Source organism: Chenopodium album, chromosome 13 (genome assembly GCF_948465745.1).
Source record: "Chenopodium album chromosome 13, dcCheAlbu1.1, whole genome shotgun sequence".
In the NCBI taxonomy this organism is placed as follows: Eukaryota; Viridiplantae; Streptophyta; class Magnoliopsida; order Caryophyllales; family Amaranthaceae; genus Chenopodium; species Chenopodium album.
Window position 1 is genome coordinate 50,629,161 of NC_137846.1, and position 17,519 is coordinate 50,646,679.

Here is a 17,519-nt window from a genome sequence, read left to right on the forward strand (position 1 = left end):
AGTTGGTGACATGCCAAAACCTTCTGATTTTTCTACACTTGATAAGTCGATAGCTGAAATTTTTTATATACATTAAGGTGCACGGTGCACCTAATTAACCAAAGGTTAGGCTTTGTATTTCATTTGATGATTAATGGAACAATAATCATCTAAATGAGAAAACAGGACTTGACTAGCTAGTAAGCAAAAAGTATTTTTAATACTGATCCTTTTGCCCCTTTTAATTAATTTCTCTCATTACTACAAAGTATTTTTGATTGGGTGGAGACGTAAATATATATATATATATATATATATATATATATAGAAATATATAGAAATGGGATCACAAGAGACCACATCCCTTATGTGAGAACCCTATTATATGTGAGGACTCATTATAACCGTTGAATCAATTACATCCAACGGCCACAATTAAATCTTGGTCAAACAAAACTTCCGCATTTTTTCTCTCTCCTCCTTCTTCTTTCACGCGCTATTTTCTCTCTCCTCACTCAATTTCTCTGTTTTCTACTCTCTTTCTCTCTGCTATTCTCTCTGATTTTTCATCACTACTTCTTCAATCTTCATCAATTCTTTGTCAAGGTGAGTTTATTGTTTATATTTTTGTGTTTTTCAATTAATTTTAGGTCACATTCAGTTACATTCATCGTTGATTTTCGTTTTGATTTTCGTTTGATTTTCGCTGATTTCAGCTCACATTGTTTATCAATTTGTGTCGATAATGTTTTACTTTGTTTTTTTCATTGATTTTAGTTTTATTTTCGTTTTTTTGAGTAGTTATCAAGTTGATTTTGCCTTATTTTCGTTATTGTCCAGTTTTTTCGTTTTTTTGGAAACCTAGAAATCACTGATAATTTGTGCTATTATGTTGATTTTAGCTTGATTTTAGGTATTTTAATTTGATTTTAGGTATTTTAATTTGATTTTTGGTTTACTTTAGTTCTCAATTATGTTTTATTTTCTAGTTTTATCTTATTTTTTGTTTGATTATAGCTTTATTTGAGTAATTATTAGTTGATTTTAGTTTTAATTTTGCTTCATTTGATTAATTATCTTACATTTTCTTTGTTTTTTTTTGGAAACCTAGAAGTAATTGCTATGGATTCTGCAAATGCAAATGTTCCTCAAGAAAATACAATGTATGTGTTTCTCCTCATTTTATTTTTATTATTTGAGTTATTATTATTTTTGTTGTTGTTGTAGATTAGTTGATGAGTTGTATTACTTGTATGGGAGTTCTTGTAGATTAGTTGATGAGTTGTATTACTTGTATGGGAGTTCTTGTAGATTAGTTGATAACTTGTTCATTTTATGTTTTGTTGTTCATTTATGAAATATTAGCTTTTTAATTGACAGTTTACTGTGTGCTTTAATGGTGATGGCATCACATCATCTATTTACATTGTGTATACATTGAAGGCGCGTTTATATAGAGATAATATAAGATTCCTTTTCTTGATAAGATGTTTGTAGATGTTGGTTAATTGATTGCTGTTAATGCTGGTGTTTGCAGACATTTCTCAAAAGAGCACATTCACTTAGTTTATAACATGATAAGTGTGACAAAATACTTCTTATTTGGTGTATAGTGTGTTTATTAATTGATGTTTACCAGAAGGCATGGTCATTAGTTTATAACATAATAATTTAAAGTGTACCACTGTAAAGAATAACAATTTTATATAAGAGAAATTTCCACTAGCACAAGAATTCTTTGAAGTTTTGGCTCAAGAGAGTATTGGGAGAAGGTGCTACGACACTGTTTCAGGAAAATAGATTATTGAGTCTAATTTGTAAGAGTACCTCCGAAATTTCCACAACTTAGAAGCAATAAAAAGTTGTAGATTATGTTGGGAAGTAATTTTCAATACATCTAAAACTGCCATAGGTTAATACTTGTATGTGAAAGCAAATAGGAAAAAAACTGTTTAAGATGGGAGTACAGGGCTCTCATTTCTTTTGTTTGTCTTAGAAATTCTCACAATCAAAATTCCCTGTGCAATGTTATTACTATCGTCACCACAAAGCTACCAACTTCGCTGTGTACTTAGTTCGGCTTTTCACATCAGAAGCCAAGAAGCTGATAGTTTGAAGGCGTTTTACTGTTCGGCTTTTCACATCAGAAGCCTAGAAGTTAGTTCATTATGTTGCACATCAGGTCTTAAAGTAGATATCAGTGAGAAAGAATTTGAGTTTAAAAACAAGTTCTCTAATTTCTTCACAGCTTTGAAAGTAGTTGATAACTTGTTCATTTTATGTTTTGTTGTTCATTTTGGCACTAAGTATTTGCTCATTTGAGAAATGAGCAATTAACTATTTGCTCATTTGAGAAATGAGCATTTAAGTTTTTGTTCATTTTGTTAAATTAGTAGCTAAGTATTTGCTCATTTGACATCAAGGATATCTATTTTGTTGAGCAGGACATCTGTTGAGACAGATTCTGCTGTTAATGTTGGTGAGCAAGATGCAGCAGGGGCATGACAGTTAGGAGTTATTGGTGGTGACCAAGATGCAGCAGGGGCAGCACAGTTAAGAGTTGGTGGTGACCAAGATGCAACAGGGGCATCACAATTAGGAGTTGTTGGTGGTGACGAAGATGCATCAAGGGCAGCCGTTGTTGGTGGTGACCAAGATGCAGCAGGGCCATCACAATTAGGAGTTATTGGTGGTTCTACACAGCCACAATATAAAGGAAGGAGTTTCAAGACAGGATCTTCTAATGACAAAGAAAAAATGGTTTTAAAGGACACATTAAAGAAAGAAAAACAGATGATTAAGGTAGTGGAGATGAAATCCAGCAATGAATTGCAAGGTTTGAAATCAGGCAATGAAGTGGAAGGTTTGAAGTCTCACATTCATGGGACATTTCATAGTCGGATGTCACCCTCATCCATTGTTCAAGTTATGGAATCAGTTTTACTTTCACAAAATCAGTTGAAAGTAGTTACAGATATAGGATTTGGGTCGATGGAGTTTTTGAAGGTGACCCAACTGCCTTTGGGTTTATGGTTGGTGCAACATTTTGATGCTAAGACGTGCTCATTAAATATTCCTGATTCTAATCCTTTCCGTATTACTGAAGACCATGTGCATGAAGTTATTGGGTTGCCAATAGGGGGTATAGAGATTGATAAAAATAATTTTTCCAGAAATAAAAAAGTCATTCAGCAATGGAAAAAGCAATTCCAAAGCAACTCACTCTCTATCAAAATAGGGGAGCTTAAAGAGTTTTTGAAGGAGCATAAGTCAGCTGGTGCTATGTTCAAACGGAACTTTGTAGTTCTTTGTGTGTCTACACTGATGGATAGTAGTCTTCTTATTTTTATTATGCTCATTTTACTTTCAATTTGCTCATTTTCAATTTAGTTTGCTCATTTCTATTTTATTTTGCTCATTTCTCTTTTGTTTTGCTCATTTTTTTGTCAGGGAAACAAAACATGATATTAATTCTGATATTCTTACATTTCTTTCTGATGTTGATAAAATCAAGGACTTGAATTGGTCAAAGTATATCCTTGATTCTCTCGTGAAGGGCAAGCTTTTCTGGGAAGAACGTCCAACTCGTTCTTTTCCTGGGTCTTTATTGTTTCTTATGGTATTACTATAATTTTTGTTTATTTTTAATGTAGTATTTCTTACTTATTTGTTGATTTTTAATTGACTAATTTTTCTTTTCTTACTTGTTTGTAGTTATTATATGTTGATCAATTTGTACTTGAGGAAGTTCGAGCTGCACGTGAAATTCCAATCTTGAAAGGGTGGACAACAACTATGTTGTCAACACGTGAGAAATTGGAACTCTTTAAAGGGAGACTTGGAAATATTCGAGCTAAAAAGCTTGATGCTGGTTCTTCTAGCATGACACAACCTAAAATGGTGTTTAACTATAATTTTCTGTTTTATTCTTTTCCTTTTTATCCTACATTTTTAACTTTTTTGTTTTATATTTAGGAAAAATTCATTCCTTCTGAAGTGGAAACTCAAGTAGTTGCCAATAAGGTAATCATATATACTGTAATATTCTTTGTTCTTTTTGGAAATGACCAACTAATTTTTGCTCATTTGTCTAATGAGCAAGCAATTACTTGCTCATTTTTAAAATGAGCAAATAATTTTTTGCTCATTTGACAGATGAGCAAATTATGCAATTGGTTATGTGTTATAAGTAAGCTTGGTTTATATTTGTTAGGATATTTGCTTTCAACTTGTTCTAACTTTCTTTTTCTTTTTTTTGTTTTGTTTTTGTTTGATTTTAGGAACAATCTGATCCAATTCGTACAAAAAATGAAGAAAGTGAACAAGATCCAAAGAAGGTATTTATATGAGTTTTCTGGAAACCAATATTAATTCTTTGTTCATATGTGTGCTCTTGCATTACTCATATGCATTTCATGAATATAGAAAAAGTATTTTATGTAAATGTTGGTCTTTGGTTACTGCAATCTTGTGAAACTCATTTATGATAAATATGTGGATATTTCTTGTGAGCAGGAGCATTATAGTTCTTAATTTTTTGCTCATTTGTCAAATGAGCAATTAATTTTTTGCTCATTTGTCAAATGAGCAAAAACTTCAATGCTCATATAAAGTTCAATTTACTCATTTTTATATGACTTTGCTCATTCCATATCCACTTTGCTCATTTCATATCCACTTTGCTCATTTCATATTTACTTTTCTCATTTATATTTATCTTATTTATGTATTTTTTTTTTTACAGAAATGCCTTATGGAGCTTGCAACAACATCTACAAACCTGGTCTTGGCATACATGGATTTCAATCAAAAACATGAAGCTGCCATCAAGTATTTTCCAAACAACGAGAAGATACAAAAGTTGAAGGAAGATGCCATGGGCATTTGTGATGAGCATAAGATGAGCTCCAAAACTTTGACTGAAGATAATACTCTTTCATTTAGCCAAGATGAAGAGTATTGGCAAGATCCGGCAGTAATTGAAGCTTGGGATAGGTTTTCTGAGATTTCAAGCAACAAAAAACATGCTGAATCTTCAATCAATGCAATGGTTGTTCATCCATATGAATCGGAACCCATTGATGTTACTAAGATTGCTTCTGAAAGTGTTCAAATAGCAAGTTGTATTCCTGATGTTGGATGTTCAGATAGGGCTGCTAAAAATGTGTTCAAAAAACTTGGAGATTCAAGTTTCAAATCTGCTTCAGGACGTTCACTTGCCAAAGGATCTGGAACTCCTACATTCAGTTTAGGAGTCTTTTCTCAAGAAACTGATTCTCCCCTTAGCAATGCGCCTACTGAACCTGTAGTTGCTTCTGTCAGTGCACAAGTTGGTGCTTCTGTTGCTGATGCTTCTCAAGCTGTTGGTGATGCTCTGAATGCTAATCCTGAAGATCTCATTTCTGATGCTCAAGAAACTGTAATTGTGCATAAGAGAAAAGGTGATACTGAAAAGAAGAGTTCTATTCCAAAGAAACGCAAACCTCAGCCATCAGTGCTTCTTAGATCACCTTTTAAGTCCCGCATTATGATAATTTACAATCCATTATCACCAGTTCAGATGAGTGTCTTGAGAGCAATGTTTGCTGATGATAAAAATCGTTTGTAAGTATTTTTTTTATCTATAGAATTTATTATCTTGTACATTAACTTCCATTTGTTTTAGTCATACTAACTTTCTTTATTGTTTTTATGCAGTGAACCAGTATTTAATGGAGAGAATGGTCTTGAAATTTTGAGATTACATCTTGAGAAGCTTTATAATAAAAATAAAGTTGATACAGAGATCATTAATGCTTGGTGTAGCATTCTGAATTATAATGAGCAGTTTAGAGATCCAAATTCTCCTGCTCGTTTCTTTTTTGACCTTAGTGCTACCGTAAGTTCAAATTCTTTCATTTATTTTGTTTTATTGAATTATTTTGTTTTTTTTGTTGTAATTAATTTTTTTTCTTTAACATGTAGGACTGTCTTATTCACTATGAGATAGATTCTGTTGCCCATCGGAATAAGATGTTTTTTTGAGGTTGCTAAGAATTTGTACATGAAATCAGTTGTACCACACAAGGATATTTAGCTTTTTTTCTTCCCAGTTTATGAAGAAGATCATTACTATTTGGTATGTTTTAACACTACCACACTGAATGGTAATATCGAGCTTTTTGATTATAACGAAGATGCTGGAGATCATAAACAGCTTTTAAAACATTTGGTATGGCTTAAAAGTTAATCTCTATTCACATTATGTTTGTTTCTTTTACTTGAATGATCAGATTTTATTATGTTTGCTTATTTGATGTTTTTATTTTCAGAGAACTGCTTTTTCAAACTTTATTCAATGTGAAGGAAATGTACATAGTTCTATTTTGGCAAATGATATCAAGTGGATGGAAATTTCTGTGATTAATGGTTCATGGAAGTCTTCGGATAAAAATCATTTGCATTGTGGAGTTGCGGTGATGAGACTCATGGAAACATACATGGGTTTTGCAAAGTGGGATCCTGGTTTGAAGAAAAATAATATAAGTCTTTCAGATTAGTCTCATTAATAATAAGATGTTTTGGTCTATTTGCTTACTTGTTCATTTCATAAATGAACAAAGAAATGTTTGCTCCTTTCACAAATGAGCAACTAATTCTTTGCTCATTTAAGAAATGAGCAATTAAATTTTTGATTATTTGCTAAATGAGCAAGAAATTACTTGCTCATTTATCAAATGAGCAAAGAAATGTTTGCTCATTTGAGAAATGAGCAAGGATTTACTTGTTCATTTCATAAATGAGCAAGGATTCCTATCAAATGTTTACTTTAATTTTGAGGTCTATGGTCCATTAATCTAGCAATACCTTAGGCCATTGCCTTACAAGTTACAACTGCAACTTGTGGTGTTACTTTTACTGGTCACGGAGGAAACTTGTGATTAGGTTGTTGGACCTTACGCAGTTACGCAACTTGATTGATTTTAAATACTTAACGGGTTCATATTTCTGCTACTGTATATGGTTTGGCTCATCAGAGAATGATGATTTACATCTGAATTATGGAAAACTTGATGCTTTATTGCTTGAGGGTGTTGTTTGTTAGTGACATTAATGGTTTGGGCATGCACTTTTGTAGAAAAACTTGAACTCCTTTGCACTGTAGTTTCTGGAGAAGTTTTTCTTGCCCAGAAAACAGTTTTGCAATAGATTGCAAAACATAACCTATTTTCATAGTTTTTGACTTCAGTGCCTTCAAATAACCAACAAAATCTTTGTACTCCGACTCATTAAGTTTCTGTTGGACCTGCAAGGTCAAGAGAAAGCATTTTCAGTGAGCATTTATTCCATCTTAGATCATAAACCAAATTGCTCTGAGCCCATTTGTTGTGTAGAGAAAACATGAGAATTCCTGGATATTACCAATGGTTAGCTTGGCCTGCAATAAAGCATGATAAATGATACAAAGCAAACAGGAAATCATCCTTTTCATTGCTGAACTTTCAAAATGCAAGCCTAAAAAAATACATTATTTCTCATTGTTGTGGGTTAATTGAAATTAGTTTGAGCCCTTAATCCTTTCAGTTACTGTCTTATAAAAGTTAATTGAAATAAATATTTGCTCATGTTATTGAAATCTTCTTAATTGTATAGGGTTTGATTATGTTATTTGTTTTGCAGCTGATAATCTTGGCTAAACTTCGTGAAAAGTACACCCTGGGAATAATTACAAGTGAAGTGAACACTATTCAATCTGTTAAAGAAATTCCTCAGAAGAAGAAAAAGCAAAAAAAAGTTTCTATTGCTGACAAAGAAGAAAATGCTGAAAAAGAAGAGCCTGAAGAAGAAAAAGTTCAAGGAAGAAAGAGCAAAAGACTGAAGAAAGCTGAATGTTAGGGAATTAAATAGTTAGTAGTGATGATTTGTCTTTTTTGGTTTAGGGAATTGGATAAATTAAGATTTTATCTACTTTTAAGTCGTCTTTGAATGATGTAAAACTCATTTATAAACAGATTTTACCAACAGAAGCCTACCCTTTTTTATTATAGTGATGATTATATTTGAATTAAAATTCAATCTTTTATTTGTTTTTACTTCACATACCTTGTTATATACAGCCAGTGTTCATTTGAAATATTCGTTCGCTTGTTAAATGAGCAAACAGATGTATGCTCATTAAATGATAGATCAATGAATTCTTGCTCATTTGATAAATGTTCAAAGAAATGTTTGCTCATTTCACAAATGAGCAACTATTTTTGCTCATTTAAGAAATGAGCATTTACCTTTTTGATTATTTGCTAAATGAGCAAGGAATTACTTGCTCATTTGATGATTGAGAAAAGATATGTTTGCTCATTTGACCTGAGAAGAGCTGATTTTGGACTGGGAGATGAAACAGGAGTGCAATTGTTCCAAGTTCATATAATAGCTAATTTGCTCACTTGCTAAATGAGCAAATAATTATTTGCTCATTTGACAAAATGAGTAGTTAAGTATTTGCTCATTTGATAAATGAGCAAGGAATTATTGCTCATTTGAGAAATGAACAAATATTTAGTCACTCATTTGAATATGTTCTATTTTCAATTCAACAATATTTGCAAAGCATTAAACTATGATTAGTACAAAATTAATAATATATTATTAAATATAAAAATTCAACAAAATCTTATATGTATATAAAAGTACCATTACACTTTTTTTGGACAATTTCTAATATCATGATGACTCAATTCACCACAACCTCTACATAATCTCTTCTTTTTTTGGTTTTGTTCTACAGCCTTTTCTTTTTCTCTCTTAAGCCTTTTTGCACTTCTACCTCTTGTTTCAACATTTGACACATCAATCTCAGTCGCTTTCTTTTTTGAAGTCTCTTCATTTGATACATGAACTCCAGTCCCTTTATTCTTTGAAACTTTTGGAGGTTTGACAATTATTTCAGTTGGCACACTAGCTCCAATCAATAGCTCAATGTCTTGCTCTTTGTTTTTTGTACTTCCAGCTGTTGTTTCATTATTTCTTGCAATCCTCTTTGCTTCCAAATCCTTTCTTATTCCTTGAAGATTTATCACAAGGTCTTGAATATCTTCATCTTTGCCTTCTGCCAAACTTACACAAGTGTGTATCTTTGACCATAAATCATTTAACAATTTTTTCTTGTCTATTATATTAGCACATTGCTCCAACAGGTTTCCTCCCAAGTCAAAAATTGGTTTCTTTAATGCCATACTAGTCCACCTGTGTAGCATATACTGCTCAGGAATGGTTTCAAACCTTTTTGCTTTCCAAACCCAAATCATATGTCTACATGGAATTCCTTGCCTATAAAATAGCTTGCAAGAACATGTGGTGTCATAGTTAGTTGGATTAAACACAACATCAAATGTTCTAGTCCGATTTCCTTCACTTACTGTTGCAACTTCCAATTCATTTTCTTTCTTCAATTCATCAACACCACAAGAAAAACAAGCAATTTCAACCTCGTATTGAAATTCATAAAAGACAGAGTTAGTATATAAATGTGAGGCATGCTTTTCTATCCCTTGTGGTGTTTTGCACTCAGGATATTTGTGCTTTGAATCATTATCATTCTGACCTTGAGTGTGTCTCTAGGCATCAATTGCAGCTTCATATCTCAAGTAAAACTCAACAAGTGACACATGAGGATTGATAAAGGAGCAGAAAAAGTTGTTTTCACTTTCGGATCTTGATGTTGTACGCATTATTCCTCCAAGGAGCACATCTCTGAAATAGGTCGGAATCCACTTGTCTCTTATCTTGTACATATAACCTAACCACTCATGTTGTTCCAAGTGGTATTCAATCATCACCTTGTTCCACCTTTCTTCAAACTCAGCGGGTTCAATTTCAAGGTGCCAAACGCAAGCACATAATTTTTTTAGGAAACCAGTTTCTTCTTGCATGATTGATTTCTCCACCTTATCTGGTAACTTTTTCATTATGTGCCACATAAAGAACCGATGTTCAGTCTTCTTAAACACACTTCTAACAACAATTTTCATTGCTGGATCCTGATCTGTGATCATACAATTAGGTTCATTCCCACCCATTGCCTTGAGGAATGATCTGAACAACCATTCAAATGACACGATATCTTCCTTTGCTATGAAACCAGCAGCAAAATTAATGCAATTCTTATGATGGTCAACCCCTGTAAATGGAGTAAACACCATGTTGTACCTGTTTACACATACAAAATAAAGTTTAAATGAGCAAATAATTTAATACTCATTTGAAAAATTATCAAATAATCGATTGCTCATTTGTCAAATGAGCAAATAACTCAATGCTTATTTGTGAAATAAGCAAACAATTCTTTTCTCTTTTGTCAAATGTGCAAATAATTGAATGCTCATTTGTCATATGAGCAAATAACTCAATGCTCATTTGTGAAATGAGCAAACAATTCAATGCTCATTTGTCAAATGAACAAATAATTCAATGCTCATTTGTCAAATGAACATGCAATTCAATGCCCATATACATACTCTTATCAAAGAATATTAGACTTATGGGGATATTCAATTTTCACATAGAAGTAATGAGCAATTAAACTAATTTTATTTAAAACAAAGTCATTAATTTAAGCCATAGCTAGTAATAACACATAAATGAATTACCTATTGGTTTGGTATGTGGTATCAAAGGATACCATATCACCAAATAGAGCATAACTCTTTTTACAAAGGGGGTCTGCCCACAATGCTCTACAAAGGCAATACTCTTCATCCATCTCAAAATCAAAGAAAAAAGCGTTCCACATTAGCTTTTTGTTGGTAAAGTTATCCACGAACATTTGAGCATCGCTTCCTTGAATGTATGCTTTTAAATCTCTATGAAATTTTTTGAAATCTTCCTTAGATGCACCAATGTTTTCATATCCTCCAACAATTTCCTTCATCATTCGAAAAGTTGTAACGAGACCAATATTCACCTATTTAAAGAACAAAACAGTTTGTCACGTGAGCAATTAATTCAATGCTCATTTTTAAAATGAGCAAACAATTCAATGCTCATTTGTGAAATGAGAAAAAAATTATTTGCCCATTTGTCAAATGAGCAAACAGCTTTTATTAGAACATACAGAGAATTCATGAAACATAAGAGAATTTGAAACATAAGAGAATTCATGAAACAATTCAATGCTCATTTGGCAAATGAGCAAAAAATTATTTTCTCATTTGTCAAATGAGCAAACAACTTTTATTAGAACATACATAGAATTCATGAAACATAAGAGAATTTGAAAGTGTTACCTTAGAATTATTCACAATTATTTTTTTTGTGTAAAATGTTCATTTTCCTTCCTTCTTTTTGGAATAGATTGCAGCTAGGTGTATAAAGTGCATGAGTATGTCCCTCATGAAATTGTGTCACTATGAATGTGTTATCATCACAATGCTTTAGGACAATATGTGCCTTGCACCCAACACGAGTAACGAGTCTCTTCCTTTTGATTGAAGCTTTTTCTTCATTGTTTTCCCCTTCCTTGTTATTTAAATCTTTTTCTACAGTAGTCTTTCTTTTCTCTTTGTATCTTTCCTTATTGCACAAGATATACTGATATTTCAATTCTTTGCTTCTTCTTTGTCTTTTAGTTGTAGACTTCCTTGTATTGAAACCAGAAGCAAATGCATATCCTTTATAAAATTCAAGGCCCTCTTCGAGATTATTAAACTTCATCCCTATAGCTGGTTTCAACTCATTGGGGCATATTGTAGCCATTCTTTTGTTCCTCCAGGTGTGATCAAAGGTGCTACTTTAGGAGAAACTACTATTGTAGGAGTAGTTGGCACATTTGTGATGGTACTTGATTGACTCTCAACTTGTTCGTTGTTGCTCATCATTTGTGAATATGCACCTCCTTAAACACACTTACACACACACACACACACACACACACACATACACTCTCAATAATTAGAAGTGAAATCATATTCTTAAACAAACTTACACACACACAGACATAGATACACACTTACACACACACACAAACACACACACACATACACACACACACACACACACACAATAATTTCAGAATCTATAATTAGAACTGAAATCAGTTTCTGAAATCAGAATTGCAAGCAGAAAGAGGAGGGGGCAGGGGGGGATAGGTTTGCTCATTTGTCAAATGAACATGCAATTCAATGCCCACATACATAAAATCTTACACTCACTCACACTCACACTCACACACAAACACACTGTTACACTCACTCACACTCACACACACACACACACACACATACATACACAATTCTGTATACTGAGTGTTTTTACCCGAAACACTGAGTACTTATAGATCCTTGAATTACTTATGAATGTCATTAATATTTGCTCATTTTAATTGTAGTTACCTAAATCTCTATCAAATTAATCAAACCTAAATAATTGATTCAATTCAATCAAATAATTGATGCAATTAAACATTCAATTCGATTAATGTAATTCGAAAATTAACATGTACTTCAATTCGAAAATTAACATGCAATTCCAAAATTTTCAGAGATGTAAAATCAAAATATTTTTAACATTCAAATTAACATGCAATTCAAAATTAAAAGTACGAACAAACCTCAATGATGGATGAAATTGCAACCGTTGAAATTTGCAAAAAGAAACCGTTGAAATTTGCAGAAAGAAACCGTTGAAATTTGCCGAAAGAAGAGCATACTCAGTGAATCGCCATTGATGAGCTTTGATTTGCAGACAGAATAGAGGAGAGCGATAAAGTAGAGGCTGAAGGTTAGTTTGTTAAGCAGGCTTATAATCTCAGCGGTTAGATTTCATCTAATCTAGCGGCTGAGATTTGTCCTCACATAAGGTGTGGGTTCTCACATAAATGGTGGTTCTCACCGGATCCCGACCCTATATATATATATATATATATAATTGTTAGGACTAAGTAAATTTATGATGCACATTCTTTTATATGAAGTATAAATGAGAAAATTTTAAATGTACAAAAAAGAAAGTAAGGCAAACAACAAAATGATGCATAATTAAGATATTGATGTGCAAAATAGTGCATTGATATTTTATATTATAATGCAAATATTGAGAAATGAAAAATGTATCAATAAGTACATTATCATTATAAAAGATAGATATTTGAAAATTTTACAATGAGATAACTCTAATAAGTACATATACATCAGTATTTTTAATCTTATGCATTAAACACGAACACTGGTCATAAAAGCCAAACTGATGCTAAAAATTAGCTAGGGAGTATAAATTGAAGTCACTAAGGGAGTAACAAACTTGTATGAATATGCCATGCATGGGAATCTAGCCCACTTACTATATATGATCAATTAAACAAAAGTCAACATTTTTACATTTAATAAAGAACAACTTGTCAACTTGCTACTTCATTATATTCCATTATTCCACAAGTATCGACTTTGAAAAAACTACACGTAATAGTCATAAATTAAGTGAAGTTTAATCACTTTAATGCTTAAATTTCAGCTTAAACGTACAAAATACATGCAATACATGACAAAGATGTAACGTGTAGGGGTAGAATTCTTCCCTTATAAATGTACGTGATTTAGAGTTCAATGCTTCATAGAACACAATTATTCATTCTAAAGATTTAAGAATAAACTCTTTCAATTTTCAAAATCATTTGAGTGAATATGCAGTGTAAGAACAAGGCAGCAGAAGTTGTTCGTCCCCTTGTTAATTATCCTCCCAATTTATGGGGTGATCGCTTCCTCAACTATGCTCCCCCGGACGAGGTTTCAAATTTATTATTATTATTATTATTATGAAAAGATAATTTTATTATAAACTCAAAAGATTTACATAAAATTAGTAAAAAGTCGAGAAATAATCTGGGCCTCCACTTCACTCCTCTAGCTATAGCTTGTTATTGTTATTATCATCATTAATATTCATTTGGTTTTTACTAGGGTTTATTCATTATTTGTACAAGTAGCTTATGAGATTGGTTTTTCACTTTCTTTCATTTACATATTATAAATTTTTTATTAAATATGGTATTGAATTTCAAAAGCAAGATAAAACTAAAAAATGCCATAAGTTGTCCCATACTGACTCTACTATTATTATATATATATATATATATATATATATATATATATATATATATATATATATATATATATATATATATATATATATATATATATATATATATATAATACATAGTACCATTTTTCTAGACTAGCTTGGGCTAATTTTCTTCACTAATATGATAATGGTAGACTTGGGATAATTTTCTTCCCTAATATCACAATCTAAGTCTTTTGAGAAGAGACTATCCTTAATTCTTAAATTTTGTTTTTATGCTAAAAACATTTCTTGGTTTAGGTTACCCAAGGCCGAATGGAGCAAGAGGCGGAAGAGCTCAAAGAGCTAGTGCGCAAAGAAATTTTAGACGTTCATAAGGATCCAAAGGAAAGGCTTGTGCTTTTAGATGACATACATCGCCTTGGAGTTGCATACCACTTTGAAAATGAAATTGAAAACACTTTTCGAAATTTCTATAAGAAAATGTATGATGATAGTTCCTATAAGGATGATCTTTACTATGTTTCTCTACGCTTTCGTCTCTTACGACAACATGGCTTCAATGTTTCATGTGGTATGTCACATAATCACCTTGCATCTTCATCTCCATTATATTGTTCTTGCCAAGTCTTTTGTCAAATTTATTTATACTTGAAGACTATATATTAACACGATATTTGTTTGGATACAACCTATATATAGATGTATTTGAAGACTTCAAATGTGAGAACGGAAGCTTTAAGGATTGTTTAGCAAGTGATGTGCAAGGCCTATTGAGCTTGTATGAAGCATCATTTCTAGGAGTGCACGGAGAAAATACACCGGACGAAGCTCGTTCATTTGCTACTACTCACCTAACCTCCCTTGCTACACAATTAAGCTCTCCTATGGCTGAACAAATAGCCCATGCTTTGAAACAACCCCTCCATAGACGCAGTATAAGGCTAGAATCGCGGTATTATATCTCAATTTATGAGTCAAAGGCTTTCCACAATGAAGCTTTGCTGAAATTCGCAAAGTTAGATTTCAACTTGGTTCAAATATTGCACAACAAGGAGCTAAGAGATCATACTAGGTAAATATGTGGAGTTATTTTCAATCTACAATAATTACTAATTAAATATGAAATGCTTTGAAAATCTTAACTTCAATTATTGTTTATTCTAAATTATTAGGTGGTGGAGAAGTCTTGATATGGTCACAAAATACCCATTTGTTCGAGACAGAGTGGTAGAAGCCTACTTTTGGATTTTGGGTGTGTACTATGAATCTAAGTACTCTGTTAAAGGACCAACTCAACCAAAAGCTTAAGCTGATGGTTGAGGCCCAGGAATATGTTTTACACTCTATCACGCCCCCTCACACGAGAGCTCGTTTGGGCTAGAAGTGTTGATGCAGCATGGGTCTCCCTCATACCCAGCGCTTAATATTCCACTTGAAAGTGGGGGGTGGATGAGATTCGAACCCGTGACCTTTGTGTCACGTTGGCTCTTGATACCATGTTAAAGGACCAACTCAACCAAAAGCTTAAGCTGATGGTTGAGGCCCAGGAATATATTTTATACTCTATCATACTCGTATGCGAGAATGTTGCTAAACAAATTGTTCAACATTATATCCGTCATAGATGACATCTACGACTCTTATGGAACTATTGAAGAGTTAAAACCCTTCGCAGAAGCGATTCAAAGGTTTGTTGATGTCAATGCACCATTTGAATATATACATAGTAATCCTTAACCTTTTTTCATTCGACCTATTTATTATTTAATGAACTAATTAGAAAACTAACTTGATTAAATAATAGGTGGGACAAAAGCTGCATCGGTCAACTTCCGAACTACATGAGAGCAATTTCTCAAGTTATGTTTGATACATTTGAGGAAATTGAGCAAGATTTAGCATTGGAGCAACGTGCTTATGCTGTTTATTATCAACAACAACAAGTACATACATACTAAAACTAGCTTAATTTATATACACCATAATAATTATTTGTTTTTTTGAGAAATCATACAAAAACATTAATCAATATCTTATTCTATATGCAAGATGAAAGCTATGTTTCAATCTTACATCCAAGAAACTATTTGGCATCACCATAACATTGTTCCAACATTCGAAGAATACATGAAAAATGGCATTGTAAGCTCTGGCTATGTTTATTTTCATTTATTTTAGGTTTAATAAGCAATAAGTCTAGATAAATTATGTTGCGAAAAAATAAGTTTTGATAAGAATTAACCAAGTACAAATTACACTAAAATAATTTTTTAATAAATTCAGATAAGTCCATTTAACTTCAGATAAATGAAAATCTAGTAAATAGTATACGCCTTTTAGATTCATACACATTAAGCTATTAGCTATGTAAGGAAAAATTATAGCTTTTAATTAAGAAATTGTATGCTTGATGAAAATTTTTTATTTTAAGAAAGATTTTTATCCACCAAGACAAGAAATAATGTGTATGGAATTTCGATCAAATTTATATAAGATTCCTACTATATGAGCCGAGGGAGAGGGAGAGGGAGAGGGACAGTAAAAAGTTGGTGTATGTCCAAATTTTGAATTACCTAAATTGCCCCTTAAAATTAAATAATGTTAATTAATGACTCCAATTAAGCTATATATAACAGGAAAATTAGTAGAAATAATCATCATCAATCAATCAATTTTGATGAAAAGGGGAATTTCTAAAATGGTGAAAATGAATGCTCTAAATTGAATGCTACTGTATTTTGGAAAACAAAAAAAAATCAATTAAAAAAAAAAAAAAAAACAAAAACAACAACAACAACCACAACAAGTAAAATGGCAATTTTTTTTTTTTTTTGACAAAGTAAAATGGCAAATTTAAAACGCACATAGTTTAACAATAACATTCTTTAACGAGAATATATCACCTTTAGACATGATTGACAATATCTTATACAAGTATCGAGCGAATATCAGATTTCATTTGCATTAAAATATATGAAGATTTATTATGAGAATATATTTTAATATCGGAGATAGTATAAACTACATGTTTCCCTTTAACATTTAACTCTTTATGTAAAAAAAACCATTTGACTCCAATTTAATTTTTAATTTCCATTTTATTTTTGATATTTTTTCCCTCCAAATTTTACTAACTTTGCATTTTACGCTATACAATAAATAGATTTTTTTAAAGTCATGTGTCAAAGTCACAAAAAAAAAAAAAAATTTAAGTTTTCAAAAAATCATTCACGCACGCATCTACTTAAATATTAAATATTTCGAGGAATGAAAATCTCAAAAATTAAATAAAATTAAAAATTACCTGATAAAGGGGATAAAAAAAACTACAAACAATAATTTCAGGAATTAAATTAAATAAAATAAAAAATTATCTGTTAATTTAAAGATTTCATCTACTTAAATATTCGAGGAATGAAAATCATAGAAATTTATTTTAAAAAATAAATTTTATTTTTTTAAAATAATTTACAAATAAAAATTCAAAA

General features: G+C 31.6%; 1 protein-coding gene across 1 annotated transcript; it reads left to right on the plus strand.

The window, feature by feature from the left end:
• The first annotated feature begins 11,331 nt into the window (after positions 1–11,331).
• On the plus strand, positions 11,332–16,209 carry LOC145575668 (sesquiterpene synthase-like). The gene is made up of 9 exons (XM_081633490.1): positions 11,332–11,335; positions 12,697–12,732; positions 13,627–13,733; positions 14,329–14,602; positions 14,731–15,103; positions 15,204–15,302; positions 15,579–15,719; positions 15,836–15,974; positions 16,081–16,209. The coding sequence occupies exons 1-9, from the start codon at positions 11,332–11,334 to the stop codon at positions 16,207–16,209; spliced, it is 1,302 nt and encodes a 433-aa protein (XP_081489616.1).
• The last annotated feature ends 1,310 nt before the right edge of the window (positions 16,210–17,519 follow it).

Coding starts and splice junctions, on each gene's coding strand:
- LOC145575668 (XM_081633490.1), top strand. Junction 14,603..14,730: donor TGGCTTCAATGTTTCATGTG/GTATGTCACATA, acceptor ACCTATATATAG/ATGTATTTGAAGACTTCAAA. Junction 15,303..15,578: donor GGTGTGTACTATGAATCTAA/GTACTCTGTTAA, acceptor GTTGAGGCCCAG/GAATATATTTTATACTCTAT.